General features: G+C 35.4%; 1 protein-coding gene across 5 annotated transcripts in view; it reads left to right on the forward strand.

The window, feature by feature from the left end:
- The window catches only part of DMD (dystrophin), a 2,389,494-nt gene that overhangs the window by 1,088,358 nt on the left and 1,281,211 nt on the right, over positions 1-19,925 (forward strand). For all 5 annotated transcript variants that reach the window (XM_055564496.1, XM_055564495.1, XM_055564498.1 and 2 more), the window contains one exon: positions 5,661-5,855. In XM_055564496.1, coding sequence (XP_055420471.1) covers positions 5,661-5,855 — 195 coding nt within the window. The remainder of the gene's footprint in view (positions 1-5,660; positions 5,856-19,925) is intronic.

The following is a 19,925-nucleotide window of genomic DNA, read 5'->3' on the forward strand; positions in this document are numbered from 1 at the left end:
ATACCATATTTTTAATCTCATCATCAGGTAAAATTTTAATTGTATTTCCTTTTAAATAAGTTAGATTTAAATTTGAATTGTCACATGTGACTAAGGACTGCTATATTGAACAGAGTTATAGGTTTTTTTAACTATCACATTTCTAATAAAAATCATTCAAAAACAGAATTATGACACATGAATATTTAGGTATAGTTAGTTGTCACATTAAATAATATAAACTTAAAAGCTGGCCCAATTTTCTGAGATGCTTGAGAATTATAGCATAGAAATTAATAATAATATGTCTGTTCTATAAAATCTACTCAAATTGGAAGATCCACAAGATAATAGAAATTAAATGATATAGTGTAGTGGAGTGACATACATTTGCAGAAGTTAAAGTAATTCCATACTTATTTTTTCTTGTGTTAATTTTATTTTCACATTAAATTCAGTATGTGTATATGTGTGTTCATTATCAAGTGTACATACGAAAAAATTCCTGTGCCAGGTATCCGTAAGCTGGTATTAGGATAGTTTGCTATTAAAATATTTATGCTAGATATGTAAATTATGAGTTTTATGTGGAGACTTTGGAAAAAGTTAGAAAGGAAAAAAATTTCTTGACTGCAAGCCTTCTCACACACTTCCATTTGCTAATAAGCAGTGTGGACCTCTATGAAGAAGCTAAAATAAATATCTTCTAAAATTATTTGTACCTCAAATAATGGCTTATTTTGTTCACATATGAGTTACATTAAGATCTGAGAGACAGTTGAACCAAGACACATACCTGCAATAGCATTTAGTTTGTGTGCATTAAATTGGAAAAATGCTGTATAGTTAAATCAGAAATACCTTTTAAATCTATACAAATGAAGATTACATTATGAAATGAAGAAAATATTTGTGTTTGAATTCTGGGAATTTAAAAATGGAAATTATTTTATGACTGTAGATCTCAGCAGTTGTAGCCAAATATGTGTTTTTAAAAATTATCTTTTTAAGTTGATAGTTTCTTCACTTATTTAATAAATATTCTTGAATACCTACTATAGGCTAAGCTAGATATTATGCATGAGTGTCTACTGAATTTATTTTATGTTGTAAGGTACCTAGGGTATATAACCTTATCTGTTTAATTCTCATGTTATTTTACTGGTGATTTCTCGTGAGGTCAGCCATATATGTCAGTGCTGATGTGTTGGTGCTTTCCTTGGTGGGAATAAAAGCCTTTTCTGTCATTTATCTCACAGGCTTAGTGACTAATTTCTACCAAGTTACTAATTTATGTTAATGCATTAGAAATCCTTATTAAAATGTAAATATTATCCTGTGAAGGATAACACTTTAAACAACTATAAGCTGTTAACACATTATCGACATTCAGTTTATCAGTTTAATTAGATGGAAATTTAGCTTGGCCCTAAGGAATTATGTAAATCTGATGATGTGGAAGGGAAAAATCAACACAAGGCAGATCAAGGAACAGGTGCATCCAGACCCTTTACAACGGACACTACATATACCTGGCCTCCTGGAAGTAGGATGTTCTTAAAGACTACTATATCCAGCTCCAACTGATTGTCTCTTTCCCTGCCAGCTTGCCTTACACGGAAAGTTTGTTCTAATTTTAGAAAATGAATATAGATATAAGGAATGAGTTTCTGTAATACTTTATACTAATTGTGTTATGTATGTAGTGTGTTTTATTGTTTTTGAACCAAATGTGAGTGTTAGTCACTCATTCATGCCCAAATCTGTGATCCCATTGACTGTAGCCCACCAGGCTCCTCTGGCCATGGAATTTTCCAGGCAAGAATACTGGAGTGGGTTGCCATTCCCTTCTTCATGGGATCTTCCCAACCCAGGGATCCAGCCTTGGTCTCCTGCACTGCAGGAAGATTCTTTACTGTCTGAGCTACCCGGGAAGAAGGGGTAAATTATAAGCTTAATAAAATGTGTTCATGAACTGCTTTATGATTATTCAAAGATTGATCCCCCCTTTTTTGTGTGACATAGCTTCACATAAGCACATTTCTTGATAATGCAGTGAAGAGGGATGGAAATTGCCAAGAGAAAATGTTCTCTTGTTGCTATTTTCTTCATCGAGGCTCATAACCAACTCTTGTGATCTCATTCAGATCAGATCAGATCAGTCACTCAGTCATGTCCGACTCTTTGCGACCCCATGAATCGCAGCACGCCAGGCCTCCCTGTCCATCACCAACTCCCGGATTAGGCTTACTATATAAGGTCATTCTGCCCAATGACTTGATTGAAAGCACGCAAGGCTGAGTCCGGTCAGAATGATAGTATTGCCATGCCATTTATCTGTATCCAAAACTGTGAACAGAAAAGACTAAACCCTTACCTATCTTAGCTGTGTCATATTCTTGTTTTATGTGTGTGTGTGTGTGTGTGTGTGTGTGTGTGTATGCCATACTATTTGAGTCTTCTTTCTCTAGATGGATTAATTTTTCCAAATTTGATTATTTGATTTGCCTTTTTAGGGCTATAATTTCTATACATGGTCAAAGAGAAATAAATGCAAATAACTCAACTGCCAATCTTATTAGAAGGAAACATTTTTAAAGACTTTTGAGACTAGGAGAAAAAGTTGCCTGTCTTAAATAACTTAAGTCTTTTCCCATTACCATATTATTTATGGCCCATCAGAACCTATGTAAAAACCTGTAAACCATTTGGGGATATTTATACCATTGTATTATTATTTTTAAATCATTTGTAATAATTAAGGATGCTATTTTTAAAAAGACAATAAAATATAAACAAGTTTTCATATGATAGCACACTTTAAATTATTGATAAATAATCTTGTATTAAAGATTTGGCATATCTTCATTCTTATTAACACTAATGAAGTAAAAAAAATGAGTGTTCCATCACAGCATTGCTTTTTTTGTCCAGGTATTTGTCTATCTTTTGTTAGGCTTTGAATTTGTTGACATATTTTTCCATATACCACATTTATATTAGATATAGAGGTATTTTTAAAGAATATATCATAATGATTTGGCATATAGTGCATTTTTTTTCTTGAATTTCTTTGACCTCATAAGTCATAAATGAGCCAGTAACCACAACCCATTTGAAACTTTTGTATTGAGGAGAGAGAAGTCTTTTAAATCATGGAGGAAAACATTTTGTTTTAAAATCTTAGCTATAATGCATCATTTGTTTCAAAACAGGATTGTCTGTATTTCATGCATGCAATGTGGCCCTTCAGGAATCAAATTTTAAGTAGTACAAAAAAGTGATAAATTTTAGAGAAACAGAAGTTTATTAAAAACTTTATGAGTGATACCTGTGCCTATTTACAGAGCTCAAAATTTGAAACCAGTTTTCATCTCAACTTTAGGTGTTAAAAATCATAACTTTGTCCCATACTAATCCTTTTTAAACTTCAATTGAGCTTTCCATTTGCTAATAAAAATAGGTACTTTAGGGCTTTCTTCCACATCTCTTGATTTTAATTCCAGGAAAATGAGCATAGTGTATTCTTTTGGGTATATATCATTAGAAATGAATGTTAACAGAGAGGAATAAAGTGAATTAGTATGGCTACAGCACTTCCTTGCTAATGATGCATGAATATCTATAATGATATAAGGTGGTAAAGAACATTAACAAAAGCAAGTTGATTTTCAAAAGGTTAGACAGGATTTGTACACATCAGAATTCGGAAGGATATAATTATTCAAGGTAGAGTTAATGAAATTCAAATGAAAAGGCAAAATCTGAATATGAGTGCACGGTTTTGCATAAAGAAGAGAAAATGAACACGATACTTCCAATTACACTGATTTTTTAATAACTGTCTGAAATTTTTATTAAAACCAAACTGAAAGGTATTCAGTATATATAGTTTATTTATTATAGACCTGCATGACTGTGTCAAGAGGAACAATGTATTTTAAGGGATAGATAGCAAACTAAATCTCCAAATACCCAAGTCTCTTGGTTTACTTTTACAATGAGTCTCCATTCATTGTATATGAAAATTACAATACATCTCTCTGTATTGAAAATTATTATATCTATTAGCATTTATAATAAATGATAACACTCAAATGTATAACTGAATTTTCTTGAAAATGAGTTGACAATTTTCCAAATATTCTATTTCTCATAAAAGCTTACAAGATCATCCCTTAGCTCTCGCTCTTCAGCTGATATTCATCACTTAACTTCTCTTATCTGTGATGACTAGATACTAGGTATGAAGACAGTAGGAGGAATGAAATCTTCCAACTCTAGCCCAAAATCCTGTTATTTTAAATCTAAAATTATAAGTGCATTTCGTTATCATTCTGTTGATCAAGAAAGAATAACTGTCATATATTTGGCCAAGGTACACGCAGGAAACCAAACTTTGTAAAAGGTACAATTTTGTAATGTCAGCTAATTTGTGTAATTCTATGGATGTGCAGTGTCATAAATAGATGAGCCATATGAATTAGGATTATTTTGTTTTTGTATTATCTGAGAAATGTGTACAAAAATCCTGGACCTGAGTGATCAAAAAGAAAACATAAATAGACCAGCTTATATTTTTACTCATCTTTGTGCATGCTCAGTCTGGGATCCTAGACTGCATTTAATTACATTACTGCAAAAATGAGGATGGTCTCCTCATAAAGGCTGTTCAGTAACAAGTGACTATGTTAGCATGCTTATTGTCAGAACTCTCCCAGAGACCCTGCCACTGGAAACCTTCAGCTGACCACATCACCAGGCAGATGGCAGTCCATGAACTCAAAACAAAGTTATTGGGAAACTAATTTTAATTACAAAATTTGTTCTGCTTATGGTGTATACAGAGAGCAGAGGTCATTTATCTTTTTGCATTTGTGTGCCATACAGTGTTAATTTCTTGCTTTTATCAAGAATAGGGAAAGAGGCATTCCTGACCAAGTCCAAACAGTCTCTGAGGCCCAAATGTCCCTCTCCTAGCATGTGAATGGCAGGCAGTGAAGCATAATTGCAGGAGGAGAGGCGGGTTTTCTCTTGGATCTTTGGGTTTTGGGGAGTTCTTATTAAAATGTGAATTTCATTCTCAATCCTACTTATCTAGGGCCCTACTTTGCAGTTTAACTTAGCAAGAAACTAGCATCAGAGAGAAGGGTTGATGCTGAGAATTTAGAGGAGAAAGTTGCTTAATAGAAAGCCAGCTACCAACCAAAACCACTTTGTCCCTCTTGTACCTTAATCAAGATTAGGGGAAAAAAGTTTAGAAAAAGTCCCTTAGATATGAATACCACAGATGTAGAGCCTGCCCCCAACCCCCACTGCATCCCACCCCATACTTAGTTTTCCAGTCAAATTAGAATTGCATTAAAAAAAATAAAAGTTGTAAAGATTATTTGTTTCTTGGGGTAAAACTATCCCTCTTGTGACCTTATGACTGTTGGTCTTTCATTCTCCTATCCATGATGCTAATGTGTGCATATCTCTTATTATAAAATGCTCTAATACTTTTTGAAAGAGAGGGTATGATAATAGATAACCTTGTTACTAGACTTACCATCTTGCATTGTTTTTATCCACTTTTCAGCCCTCTGTCAGCTATAAACTGGAATCTATATATGAATTCAGTAAAGGTCTTTTCAATATTAGGAAGCTAAAAGAATTGTTCTTTTGTATATCTATACCAGCACACTGTCCATGAAGAATCAGTGATGGTGATGACCGAAGACATGCCTTTGGAAATTTCTTATGTGCCTTCTACTTACCTGACTGAGATCACTCACGTCTTACAAGCCCTTTCAGAAGTGGAACAACTTCTCAATGCTCCCGACCTCTGTGCTAAAGATTTTCAAGATCTCTTCAAACAAGAGGAATCTCTGAAGGTAAAACCAAAGCACTTCCATTCAGATTTTTACAAGATCATTACGTTGATCATTACTGGACCAGAATATTTGACTTAAATATGTATACTGAAGGCATTTTGAGTTAACATATGGAAATCTTAAAACACTTTGTGAGAGAGTTAGCTTTAGAAATCTGGTGGAGAAAGAGAAATGTAAATTAAAATAAATGTGTTATTTCTTCCTAAAATGAAGACACTCACAAAATAATAATTTCTTATATTGAGTTGGCCAAAAAAGTTGCTTCGTGATTTTCTGTTGCAGCATACAGGAAAACCTGAACGAAGTTTTTCCCCAAGCCAATACTATTGTTCAGGGCAGAAAGGACTCACTAAAGCACAAACCTTGCTAGAGAAACAGTTTATTCTCAAGTGATACATTGCTTGTCTTTCTTTTCCCATGAAAAGGGAAATTAGATGAGGTTTTAAATTATATCTGTTGTGTATATAGTTTTAGTTTTCTATTTTCCACTTATAATTTATAGATTCCATTTCAGATTAGTGTCAGTATCATACTACAACTTTTGGAATGTAATTGAATATAAAGCAGTAAAATACTTTATTTAAAATCACCAGGCAAAAGCCTCCAGCCAAATCCAGCTTTTTTTCATAGCACCAACTATAAGTTTCTGAATTCCAAACTAAAACAAATCAGGATAAAGAACTTTAAATTTTAGAGGGAAGTGTCTGAAGATGAATGTAGCATCAAGAAAATACACATAATAGTTTGTGTCTTTACTGTGTGTAAACAAAAGATAATTTCTGTGATCATACATTTCACACTCGAAACATTCTAGTGTAACCAGAGCTTAGTATTTTCCAGTACAGATAGCGTAAGATGACAGACAGTCAGTAAGTTTGCTCTCAACAGCACTGATCAGGGAAAGGACTTTCTACTCTAAATGATTTCTTGGTATCTCATTCCATATCACATATTTGCTTCACTTTACAAATAGATGAAGCCATTTGTTTGTTTTTGAAATCAGAGTAGCAATATCTTGAGTGACTTGAGTTTAGTTTCATGCATTATATCAAATAAGCTAAAAAATTATACTTTAAAATAAAATAAGAGATACATGAATCTCTGGAGCTCCTCCATCCATTTGGTATGGTGCTCTTACTTGTTCTCTTTGAAGTGGAAGTCAAATCACTCGTGGGTACAGTGAAGGAAAGAATCTCAAATCAATTGATAAAAGAGACTTGCCAGCCTTCCTGTCATAATTCACATTAACTGATTTCTCATGACAGCACAGTTTGTAAGTTCATCATTGTCCTTCAACATGTAAATCACTGCTAGTGAACTAATATCCATTCCTTTCCATGTTCATGGACAGACAGGTCAGGAGAGCAGTGACCCTAAACTTATTAAGTTCACAATTGTCCACAATTGAATGTCCTCATACCTCTTAACCTGGCACACTCAGAAGGATGGGCCCCAGGCTGCACTCATAGCTAATTATTTTTTCTTGCAGATATATTTAATAGTATTATAGCTGATACCAATTGTGATGGTATTGATTACTGTGATTTGTAAAACTGGATTATTGTAGATTTAATCTACCTAGATTATTGAATCCTCATTAGATGGTTTGAGGTATAATTCCATCTCACTCTCACCATGACTCCTGCAACAAGCAAATGGTCTTCTCACCTTTATGGGCTTTTTGAAGGGGGATAGTTTTGATCTCAAGCCTTTTCAATGAATATGTATTTCCTCTTAAAGACATTCATCATTGTCATTATCTAGTAGTAAAAATAGAAAAGCAGTGCATAAATTGTACAGCTGCTGGTTGAGAAGGTTTGAAATTAAATTGTGGTTGATTTTATTCCTGACAGATTTGCATGAATCAAATTACAGAACTGTAGTAAGTAGTGCTGTGATTTAACATACGTATTTTTTAAGTGCAATACAACATAAATAATGTACAATAAGTTAAAATGAGTAATTTCTGAACTAAGTATAAATAATACAGCACATATGATTTCCACAAGTGTATTGAATTAGAAGGCTACCTAATCATTTTGACAAGAACTAACCAGATAAACAAACACCTATTTACATAAGGAAATCTTCATTTAATATTGCTACACTAGCTAAATGGCTTCCCAGGTGGCTCACCTGGGAAGAATCCACCTGCCAAGCAGGAGACATGGGTTTGATTCCTGGGTCAGGAAGTTCCCCTGGAAAGGGAATGTCAACCCACTCCAGTATTCTTGCCTGGAAAATTCTATGAATAGAGGACCCTGGCAGGCTGCATGCAGTCCATGGGGTCACAAAGAGTCAGACCCAACTAAGCAACTGAGCTCGCATGCACATTGGCTAAGGCATGTGTAGTGCTAAGTCGCTTCAGTCATGTAGACTCTTTGCAACCCCATGGACTGTAGCCCACCAGGCTCCTCTGTCCATGGGATTCTCCAGGCAAGAATACTGGAGTGAGTTGCCATGCTCTCCTCCAGGGTATTTTCCCAACCCAGGGATCAAACCCACATCTCCTTCATTGGCAAGCAGGTTCTTTACCACTAGTGCTACCTGGGAAGCCCAGCTAAGGTATGCCTAGTGATGAATGAGAAACATGTACAAAAACAAAATTCTTATGTCAGAGCTATTGTTATCAATTATCTGCTTAATTAGGCCATAGTTACTCATTTGGGACCTGGCATAAGTAAAGGTGAATTATTAGGACAAAAATAAGAGTGTGAGTTAGAATAAGGATGACAGCTACAATTTCCCTTCTTCAGTAATGAGGATCAATTTGTATTCATGCTTAGGCACTCGATAACTAGCATGTACTAACTAATACTCATGACTCGATGAAGTATCTAAAGTTATTATCCACATCTTATAGATGAAGAAACTTAAGCAATATGAAATAAAGTAACTTGGCAAAGTTGACACAACTAGTATTGGTCAAGCAAGGATTTCAACCCAAGCAACCACCTTGCATGAAGTGGTTTCTAGGGTATTATGTGGAGTATAGCAAGGATGAATCTGAGTATAGTAGAATACTGAGATCTGGCATGGACAGTTCATAGAAAAAATGTCCTGGATTCGAATTCTTATTGAATCTGTGCCAGTTTAAAAAGATGCTATAAAAAGAGGCATGCATCTTTCATGTGCCTGTTGGCCTTATGCTTAGTGAAATAAGTCACACAGGAAAAGACAAATATTGTATGTTGTTGCTTATATGTGAAATCAAAAAAATAAAAAAATGAATGTAACAAAACAGAAGCACAGTTGGAGATATAGAGAAAAAACTAGTGGTGACTAGTGGGGAGAGGGAAAGGGAGCAGGACAAGATAGCAGTAGGGGATTAAAGGGTGCAAATTACTGTATTTAAAATAAATAGGTACAAGGATATATTATAGAGTGCAGCAAAGATTTTATAGTAATTTTAAATAGAATATAATCTGTAAAAATATAGAATCACTATATTATACATCTTAAACTATTATAGTGTTGTACATCAACCATACTTCAGTAAGAGAAAAAGGGAGGAAGGAAGAGAGGGAGGGAAGGAAAGAGGGATAAAGGGAGGGAGGAGGGAAGGAAGAGGAGAGAAGAAAGAGAAAAGGGAGGTGGAAAAAGGAAAAGAAATGGAGGGGAAAAAAAGAAGTCAGACATGCATCATTTCAATTGTTTCATCTAAACTAATGATAGCACAGATGCTCTGGTTGAGGTGAATAAAATGTTTCATGTCTTTGGTATACAAAGGAGTGACAAGAAGTATAGACACATGGAGGAAGCTCACAGATATTGACAGGACAGTTGGGCCCAATGTCAAGTTTAGATAAGATCAAGAAGTAAAGGCAGCCCTTATTCAACCTCAGCAGCACTGGGGAGAGCTTGACATAAGCTGAAAAATCCAAAAACTGTGCAGCAAAGTCGTTCAGTTTTCTTTGACTGGTTCAGTTTTTAGACAGGACCCTCAAAACCTTAAAGGAATTATTGGGACAAGCCAATAAGGTAAGGAGTGAAGATTCATTCATTCAAACATGTTTGTTAAGCTCTTCTCATATAACAGGCATGGCTCTAAGTGCTTAAAAAGCAGTCAATGAAACTGATGGACTCCTCCCGAGTACAGCTTTTGTTATGGCAGAAAGAGACAGAATATAGCCAAACAAGCAGATAATAAATAAGCAAATGCTGTATGTTAAAGATGATAGAAGCTATAAAAAGAACAGAGTGTAATAAGGGAGTATAAAACTATTGAAGGGGAAGAAGATGGTAGAATGGCAAGAGATGGGATTGTGATTTTAAATAGGGCAGAAAGGGCTTTTGAGCAAAGATTTGGAGAAGGAAGAGAGTCAGCCTTGCAGCCAGACTTGCTGTCCAGGCATGGTAGGTAGGTCAGTGCAAAGGCCCACGTGTTGGGTGTGTGCCTAGCCTGATCAGTGAACAGCAAGGAAGCCAGAGTGCCTGAAGCAGAATGATCCAGGGGAGGGTAGCAGGGCATGAGATCAAAGAGGTCATGGGGAATCCAGGTTGTGGAGGGTCTGATGGACAAATTTGAAGACTGCTGTTCTTGCTGAGTAAGATAGCCACCATTGTAGGTTTTGGAGAAGATGAGTGTGACACAATCTGATTTATGTTTTGTTTTGTTTTGTTTTTATATGAGAAAAAGTTATTTTATTGGAGTTTAATATAATTTCTTTCAATGTTTTCCATGTCATTTAAACACATAACAAATGTTTGTTTTAAAAATAAATTTTAAAATAGATTTAAAGCAACACCACCTAAACTAGAGCGCTTAGAGCATCAAAAAATCAAACTTCTACCAAACAGGCATTTCCCATTTTCGTAAAATTTGACCACTAGCAAATTCCCCTTTGTATCCATTTTTTAGTTCTGAAAAGATCACAATGGCTGCCCTGTTGAGAGTAGAACTGTAGGAGACCAAGGGTAAAAGCAAGGAGGACAGTTGGAAAATGGATGCCAGTGGCTTGGGCTTGGGTGGTAAGGAGAGATTTTTCAGATTTGGGAATGTTTTCAAAGGGAATATAGAAGGTTTATTTCTGTGTTCCCCAAAAACTTGAGCATGGTTGTATAAAAGCCCATTCTCAGCAAAGTTCGGACTCAGGAGAATTTAGGAGTCCTGTGAAGTCAGTGAAAGATCCCTTAGGAATGTAAGATTCCTTCTCATCGAAAACTTGGCCTTCTCTACACCAGTCTTGCTGCGAAGTAGGGGCATCAGTGCTGGTAACAGAGATCTTATTACTCTGGTCAAAATCCTTCTCCTTTGAAATCTGTTTCATCACACTTAACCACACATTTAATAATGGCAGTCACTTGAATGAAGACAAAGCTAATGCCATGAGCAAACTGACCGGTTTTCTATTTCGGTATTAGGAGAATTAGATAATCGATGGAGGCATGGCATATACAAATCAGAACAAAATATCTGAAGGAAAATAATCAATGTTTTTGTGTATATTGTAATATAGGGCCATGCTAGATAAAGGGCTAGATTTTTCACTACTGCTACTACTACTCCAGCAAAATATTATTGTAATTATTTTAAATTAAATAATCATGGAGCATATAAAATGTCAAAGTGAAATTTGATTACAAATGCTTTTTGAATTCTACTTAAATTTTCTAATGAAATAGTTTGGTGTATGGAAAAATATGACTTCTATTAATGTATTACCATATTGTAAGAGCTGATCTTTTGGTCTATAACATTTGGAATAATGTAATCATATTGTGATTTCTCAGAAAAATCAAGATTTTCTTTTTCAATTTTAATTTAATTTTTATTTTATGTTGGAGTAGAGTTTATTTACAATGTTGTGTTTCAGGTATATAGCAGAGTGATTCAGCTATATTTAGATTCTTTTCTCATATATGTTATTACAAAATTTTGAATAGACTTCCCTGTGCTTTAAAGTAGGTCCTTATTGATTATCTATTTTATATACAGTAGTATGTATATGTTAATCCCTAACTCCTAATTTATTCCTCCCCCCACCTTTCCTCTTTGATAACCATAGGTTTACTTTAAAAGTCTGTTGAGTCTGTTTCTATTTTGTAAATGAGTTCATTTGTGTCATATTTTTTAAATTCCACATTTAAGTGATATCATATTGATAGCTTACAGTGAATGATGTTGGATTCGTGATCTCCAAAGAAGAAGACTTAGCTTTGGGGCCAGGGACCAGGCTTGATCACTCAAGAGCTTTTGTGTAGCAGAGTTTTATTAAAGTATAAAAAGGAACAGAGAAAGCTTCTGACATAGACATCAGAAGGGGGATGGAGAGTGCCCCCCTTGCCAGTCTTAGCAAGGGAATTATATACTTTTTTAATTAGTTATTACAGTAAATCAAAAATAATGTCTCAAGGTTGTAAAGATATTACTAGACCCACTCCCATAATATGCACTTTAAGATAACAGGATTAGTCAGAAGGTTTTCAGGAAGGAGAAACATATCCTCAAGCAGGATACGTTATTGTTATATAATCCTTACTAAGGAATGTAGGAAAAAACGTTTGTCCTTTCCTCCTCCTTGAGAATTCCCAACCCTTATCTCCTCCTTGAGAGCCCCAGACGCCTTTCTCCTCCTCAGTGACCCTGGACTTCTTATCAAGCTGCCTAGGAAGTGACTCTCTCAATATGATATTTGTCTTTCTCTGTCCAATTTATTTCACTTAGTATGATAATCTCTAGGTCCATACATGTTGCTGCAGATGGCATTATTTCATTCTTTTTATGGCTGAGCTCAAAATTCTCCAAGACAGGATTCAGCAATATGTGAACCATGAACTTCCAGATGTTCAAGCTGGGTTTAGAAAAGGTAGAGGATCCAGAGACCAAATTGCCAACATCTGCTGGATCATGGAAAAAGCAAGAGAGTTCCAGAAAAACATATATTTCTGCTTTATTGACTATGCAAAAGCCTTTGACTGTGTGGATCACAATAAACCGTGGATAATTCTGAAAGAGATGGGAATACCAGACCACATGACCTGCCTCTTGAGAAATTTGTATGCAGATCAGGAAGCAACAGTTAGAACTGGACATGGAACAACCGACTGGTTCCAAATAGGAAAAGGAGTTCGTCAAGGCTGTATACTGTCACCCTGCTTATTTAACTTCTATGCAGAGTACATCATGAGAAACGCTGGGCTGGAAGAAGCACAAGCTGGAATCAAGATTGCTGGGAGAAATATCAATAACCTCAGATATGCAGATGACACCACCCTTATGGCAGAAAGTGAAGAGGAACTAAAAAGCCTCTTGATGAAGGTGAAAGAGGAGAGTGAAAAAGTTGGCTTAAAACTCAACAATCAAAAAATGAAGATCATGGCATCTGGTCCCATCACTTCATGGGAAATAGATGGGGAAACAGTGGAAACAGTGGGTGACTTTATGGTTTTGGGCTCCAAAACACTGCAGATGGTGACTGCAGCCATGAAATTAAAAGACGCTTACTCCTTGGAAGAAAAGTTATGACCAACCTAGATAGCATATTGAAAAGCAAAGACATTACTTTGCCAACAAAGGTCCATCTAGTCAAGGCTATGGTTTTTCCTGTGGTCATGTATGGATGTGAGAGTTGGACTGTAAAGAAAGCTGAGCGCCGAAGAATTGATGCTTTTGAACTGTGGTGTTGGAGAAGACTCTTGAGAATCCCTTGGACTGCAAGGAGATCCAACCAGTCCATCCTAAAGGAGATCAGACCTAGGTGTTCTTTGGAAGGAATGATGCTAAAGCTGAAACTCCAGTACTTTGGCCACCTCATGTGAAGAGTTGAGTCATTGGAAAAGACTCTGATGCTGGGAGGGATTGGGGGCAGGAGGAGAAGGGGACGACAGAGGATGAGATGGCTGGATGGCATCACTGATTCGATGGACATGAGTCTGAGTGAACTCCAGGAGTTGGTGCTGGACAGGGAGGCCTGGCGTGCTGTGATTCATGGGTCGCAAAGAGTCGGACACGACTGAGCAACTAAACTGAACTGAACTGAATATTCCATTATATATATCGGTATATACCACATCTTCTTTATCTTGATGGTCATTTAGATTGCTTCTATATCTTGCTGTTATAAATAGTGCTGCAGTAAATATCGGGGTGCATGTATCTTTTTGGATTATGTTTTTCTCTGGGTATATGCCCAGGAGTAGGATTGTTGGATCTTATGGTAGCTTTATTTTTAGTCTTTTAAGGAACTTCCATACTGTTCTCCATAGTGGCTATACCAATTTACATCCCCACCATCAGCGTAGGAGGGTTCCCTTTTCTCCATATCCTCTCCAGCATTTATTGTTCACAGACTTTTTGATGATGGTTGTTCTGACCAGTGTGAGATGATTCCTCATTGTAGTTTTGATTTGCATTTCTCTAGTATTTAGTGATGCTGAACGTCTTTTCATGCGGTTTAGAGAAATGTCTGTTTAGATTTTCTGCCTTTTTTAAAAATTTGTTTTTGTTATTGTTGTTTTTATTGAGCTACACAAGCTGTTTGTATATTTTGGAGGTTAATTTCTTGTTGGTCACTTTGTCTGCACACATTTTCCCCTATTCTGTCAATTGCCTTTTCATTTTGCTTATGTTTTCTTTTGCTGTGCAAAAGATTTTAAGTTTGATTAGGTCCCAATTATTTATTTTTGTTTTCATTTTTATTACTCTAGGAGGTGGATCCAAAAAGATATTGTGATTTATGTCAGAGTGTTCCACCTATGTTTTCCTCTAAGACTTTTATAGTATGTACTCTTAACATTTAGGTCTTTAATACATTTTAAGTTTATTATTGTGTATGGTGTTAAAGAATGTTCAAGTTTTTCAACTAGCATATTTATTCAGTTATATATTTCCTTTTTTCAGCTGCTTTTATGATTTGGGATTGATTTAATTTGCTGTTTATTTTTTGCTTGATTGATTTGTTATTGATATTTGTCAACTACTTTACAAATATTAATCTCTTTGCTATAATTGGATTCATACTTAAGTCATTAATACAGTACCTCAGTTTTCACTTCTCTTATAGTGAAGATATTATAGATATTTACTGCATTAGAGTTCATATTTATGTATACTTTGGTAGTTTCCCTTTGTGTCTTTTGCACATCTCTCTTTCATAGGAAATTATTTATTCTTTTCTCCCAGCCATTATTTTATCAGGCCCAGCAGTTGTCCTACTTTTACTCCCATGCAGCAATTTACTCCCATCTCTGAGAAGGAAATGGCAACCCACTCCAGTGTTCTTGCCTGGAGAATCCCAGGGATGGGGGAGCCTGGTGGGCTGCCGTCTATGGGGTCACACAGAGTCGGACACAACTGAAGTGACTTAGCAGCAGCAGCAGCTGCTAAAATGTACCGTAAGGACTCACTCTGCCTCTTCCCATTCTCCTAGAAAGACTATTTTGATAATCCCCATCTGATAAATTCTGGAAGTCAGAAGCTTCTACATTAGAACTTACAATTCATGAGGCTGGTAGAAGTTTTAAGGTTGCAGTTAAGTTGTATGGAGGCTTTTCTTTTATTCATCAACTATTGAAGCTGTTCTTTGACCAACTATTATGTCTTTTTTTTTTGATCCATGATATATGATTACTGATTTATTACTTACAGAAGGACACTATCTTCCTATGGAAAATGTTTCAACCAAAATCTGTCCTTGTATTTAGGAACAGTGTTTCACATGTGGACCATAAACAATGAAGGGAAAATAATTTAAAGGGCAACTTACTGTAGAGTCAGTAAATAAAACTTTTAAAAATTTTCTTTTAAAGCTCAGAAAAATTTAATTAATAAGCTCTTTAATCCCTTTTGATTGAATACCCTTCCCAATTTGGTATGTCATTAACATAAGGCCTGGTAGCTAGATGGGACGTGAAATGGATAAGGATTAGATTTATATAGGATGTTGCCTTCATCTGTCAGATAAAGACAAATTCCAGAGAGTGAAAATGAACTGGAGTTTGAGTCTTTGGTGCTCCAATTTCTCTTTCTCAATTTTAAGATAGATATACTCCCCAATGACTGCTGTCACAATAGCTACTAATGGGTTTCTCTAATCCTTTTTCCTTAGAAATGAAAGTTGTGTGCTCTTCTGTTAGGCAAGTTACAAAGGGTCTCAAGGCATTTTTGTTCTCTAAAACTGCCTAAAGCTATTATTTCCGCCTTCTTAAAATGTGAAAACAAGCCTGCATGGTTTTATAACTCTAAAAACACATATACTTGCATTTTTGTATATATATATATATATATATATATATGTTTAACTGCAGTGTTACATTTATTAAGACAGTGATACTGAATCAACAACTGCAAAAGATACAATTTTTACCATTTGGCATGCTGTGCAAAAGAGCCATGTACTCCTTTTGACCTGTTCCCTATGATAACCGATATCCATCATAATCATAACCACTAGGAAAAAAAAATTTGTTTTTCTTTTTCACCACTGTATCTGCAACTCCTAGTACAATCATTGTTTAGTCACTGTCATGTCCGATTCTTTACAACCCCCTGAACTGCACCCCACCAGGCTCCTCTGTCCATGGGATTTCTCAGGCAAGAATACTGGAGTGGATTGCCATTTCCTTCTCCAGGGGGTCTTCCCAACCCGGAGATCGAACCTGCATCTCCTGCATTGGCAGGCAGATTCTTTACCACTGAGCCATCAGTGGGGACAGTACCTAACACTTAATAGGCACTCGATGGATATCTATCTGTTCAATGAACGAAAGAATGGATGATAGTCTGTTAAATCCAGATATAAAGTCTGTGACTGAAGAGGACAGAGCATTAATCAAGCTCCTAGTGACAAGAATTTTTTCAAAAAAAGAAACAAAATTAACCTCCTTTACATTATGAGATCAAACTAGTCAATACTAGAGGAAATCAACTCTGAATATTCGTTGGAAGTACTGATACTGAAGCTGAAGAGCCAATATTTTGACCACCTGATGCAAAGAGCCGACTCACTGGAAAAGACCCTGATTCTTGTAAATAATTATATAAATTTTAAATTTTATAAAACTCACATTACTTCATCATATATCTAAAATCTGAAAAATTATTGTAAATTAAATTTCCAAGTAAATACTCCTTAAAAATTGCCTTTATGATGTGGTGAAACATAAAATTCCATATTTATAAGTAAAAAAAAAAACAAGCTTTAAATAAAATGTTAATGGTAACATAAAATATACATAAAGTTATTCCCAGATTTGGCAAGTAGCCTAATGGTTAAAAAAAAAAGAAGGAAAAAAAACAGTTTACACAAAGAGAATGCACATAGCTGAAAATATTTGCTTTGACAGAAACTTTGGTTAAGAATCTTATTTACTTTCAATCATATTTACTGTATTTCCAAAGCTACGTGTTACTTATTCACAGGTAAAACTTTTCATTATCCTATTAATTTTATGTCCAAATGAATATTTATTTTAATATTTAATATTGAAGATGCAGACTCTAAGTTGTTCCAAGTTTCCATGCTACATGGCTTTTACCAAGAATAGGATGCTATTTTTTAGATTGTTTTTTGTTGTTGTTATATGTGGAGTTTTATTTTCAATGAAATATGCTGAATTCATTTTTTACTAATCCTATTTCAGTGATTTAGAATCCTTTGTTCTGAGTTCAGAATTATTACTTAAACTATTCAAAAGCATTGCAGCTCTAAGTGAAGGATAGTTTAATGAAAAGCGTTTTTCTTTCTTCCTTGCAATTCGGAAATTTTTGCTTTTTTCTCTTTTGCCATTTAAAAAAGCTGATCTGTATCCATTTTCTTGCTTAAAATGGTAATCATGAGCATGTTGATACTTTGATAACATTAAACTAAACCTTATAAATTGACATTATGTGGGTAAAAGTATTCAAACCTTGGCAATTGCATATAGTTCAATCTACTACAGTGACTTTTACCCATGTCTGCTTATTTCTGAACTCTAGTGCATATAGTTAAACAGTCAAGGAAAAAATCAAGAACTTTGCATTATAAATCACACATAATTAATTAATGGATACCAATTATTACCAATTCCCAAATTGAATTTTCCAAACCTGAGGCAAAACATTAAAGGATGTTCTCACCATTAGGGAAATGTCTAGGGTTTAAAAGACATAATGAAAGGAGGTTAAGAGTTAAGATCCCTCTCATATAACATGTGTTGTTTTGTTGTTTGTTGGTTTTATTAAATTTGTACATTTAGATTCAGAACAATTATATGGAACAATGGTTCTGCTTTTCTCTCCCAATATAAAATACTATGATAGAAAGCACGTTCTCCCAATATCAAAAACATTAACCATTTATAAAATGCACAAAGTATTGCCAAATCTGTTTCCTATTTTTCCCAAATAGTGTACTGGCATTTGTGTTAATTTGTACAAATTTAATTACATTCCATCTTGAATAATTGTGTGAACTTGCTTGATCACACATACTGGATTTTTTGTTCTTTATCAAAATAATAAGATGTTCATGATTGCATATTTAAATAGGATAAAGGAGTATCAAGTGAAAATAAGAAAGAAAAGCATCTTGTCCATATTTTCCAATCCCATCCCTCAGCAGTAATCAGTTTCCACGTTTCCCTGGATTACTGTATGCAATAGGGTGTTTCTCTATAAAAGCTATCTGCCCTTCCTTTGCTCAGTTACACAAGACTTAAAAGTATGTCCTGGTGCTAAACATTTTGGAAAGATAGAATGCCATGTGTTTAATTTTTAATGATGAGAAAAGCATTTGCTTCTATGCAACTCTCTTTTACCATGAGCAAGAGCCGATTTTTCTTTCAAGATATTTTTCTCTAAAAAGATTTTGACAATGTGTGCAACTTAATGCAAAATGTACCTATCACAAAAGGACTTACAAAATCACTTTCTGTTTAGTTGGTACTAATGGACTAGAATTGTTGTCTTTGAGGAACAATTGGAGCAGTGGAGTATAGGTTTTGCATTTGGTGCTGCTGTTCTTGTTGGTGCCCTGTGGCATCTGGGAAATTAGGCATAATTCTAAAAGGACTCTGTCTATTGTTAGATATCTCAGGTACTGTGAGGAAACCATGGAGAAACTTGGCCGGGAATACATAGAGATTGTTACTCTACTGTTTACTCTTAACAGCTAAATAACTAATAAAAGTAAAACAGAATAAACAGGGAGAAATCCAAAGTACTCACAACATCTGTTCAGGCCTGAATATGTGTCCACATGGTTCGAGAACAATGTAACAAACCTTAAAGGATCAATGGCTCCATTCAAATTGATTTTCATAAACAGGTTAAGATACAGAACTTCAACTAAGCTTTTCACTTCAAACGAACACATATATAGTGAGGCCTGAATACTGTCTTTAACTCTAAAAGAGATATGGAAAATATGGTCCCTGTGCTCTGGTAATTTGTAACGTTAATTGAATATACAGGTCAGACTTATACAAACAAGTTAGAAAGTAATAAAAGTAGGAAAGACATAATACAGCCAAAATACCTAGTATAAGGCATGAGTGTTACTCAATTTGTGAAAAGTAGAAAGCAATGTGGACTTCCCAGATGGCTTAGTGGTAAAGAACTCTTGCCTGCCAATGCAGGAGACATGGGTTTGATCCCTGGGTCAGGAATATCCCCTAGAGAACAAAATGGCAACCCACTCCAATATTCTTGCCTAGGAAATCCCCTGGACAGAGGAGCCTGGCAGCCTACAGTCCGTGGGGTCACAAAAGAGTCAGACACAACTTAGCAGCTAAACAACAACAAAAAATCAATGTAGACAGCAGAAACTGAAAATAATTTTATTGAGGAGAAAGCCTTTAAAATAGTCATGCTTTGAATACAAGTGACATTTGGACAATACTAGCACCCCACTCCAGTACTCTTGCCTGGAGAATCCCATGGACGGAGGAGTCTGGTGGGCTGCAGTCCGTGGGGTCACTAGGAGTCGGACACGACTGAGCGACTTCACTTTCACTTTTCAATTTCATGCATTGGAGAAGGAAATGGCAACCCACTCCAGTGTTCTTGCCTGGAGAATCCCAGGGACGGGAGAGCCTGGTGGGCTGCCGTCTATGGGGTTGCACAGAGTCGAACACGACTAAAGCGAC

This window comes from Bubalus kerabau, chromosome X (genome assembly GCF_029407905.1).
Source record: "Bubalus kerabau isolate K-KA32 ecotype Philippines breed swamp buffalo chromosome X, PCC_UOA_SB_1v2, whole genome shotgun sequence".
In the NCBI taxonomy this organism is placed as follows: domain Eukaryota; kingdom Metazoa; phylum Chordata; class Mammalia; order Artiodactyla; family Bovidae; genus Bubalus; species Bubalus kerabau.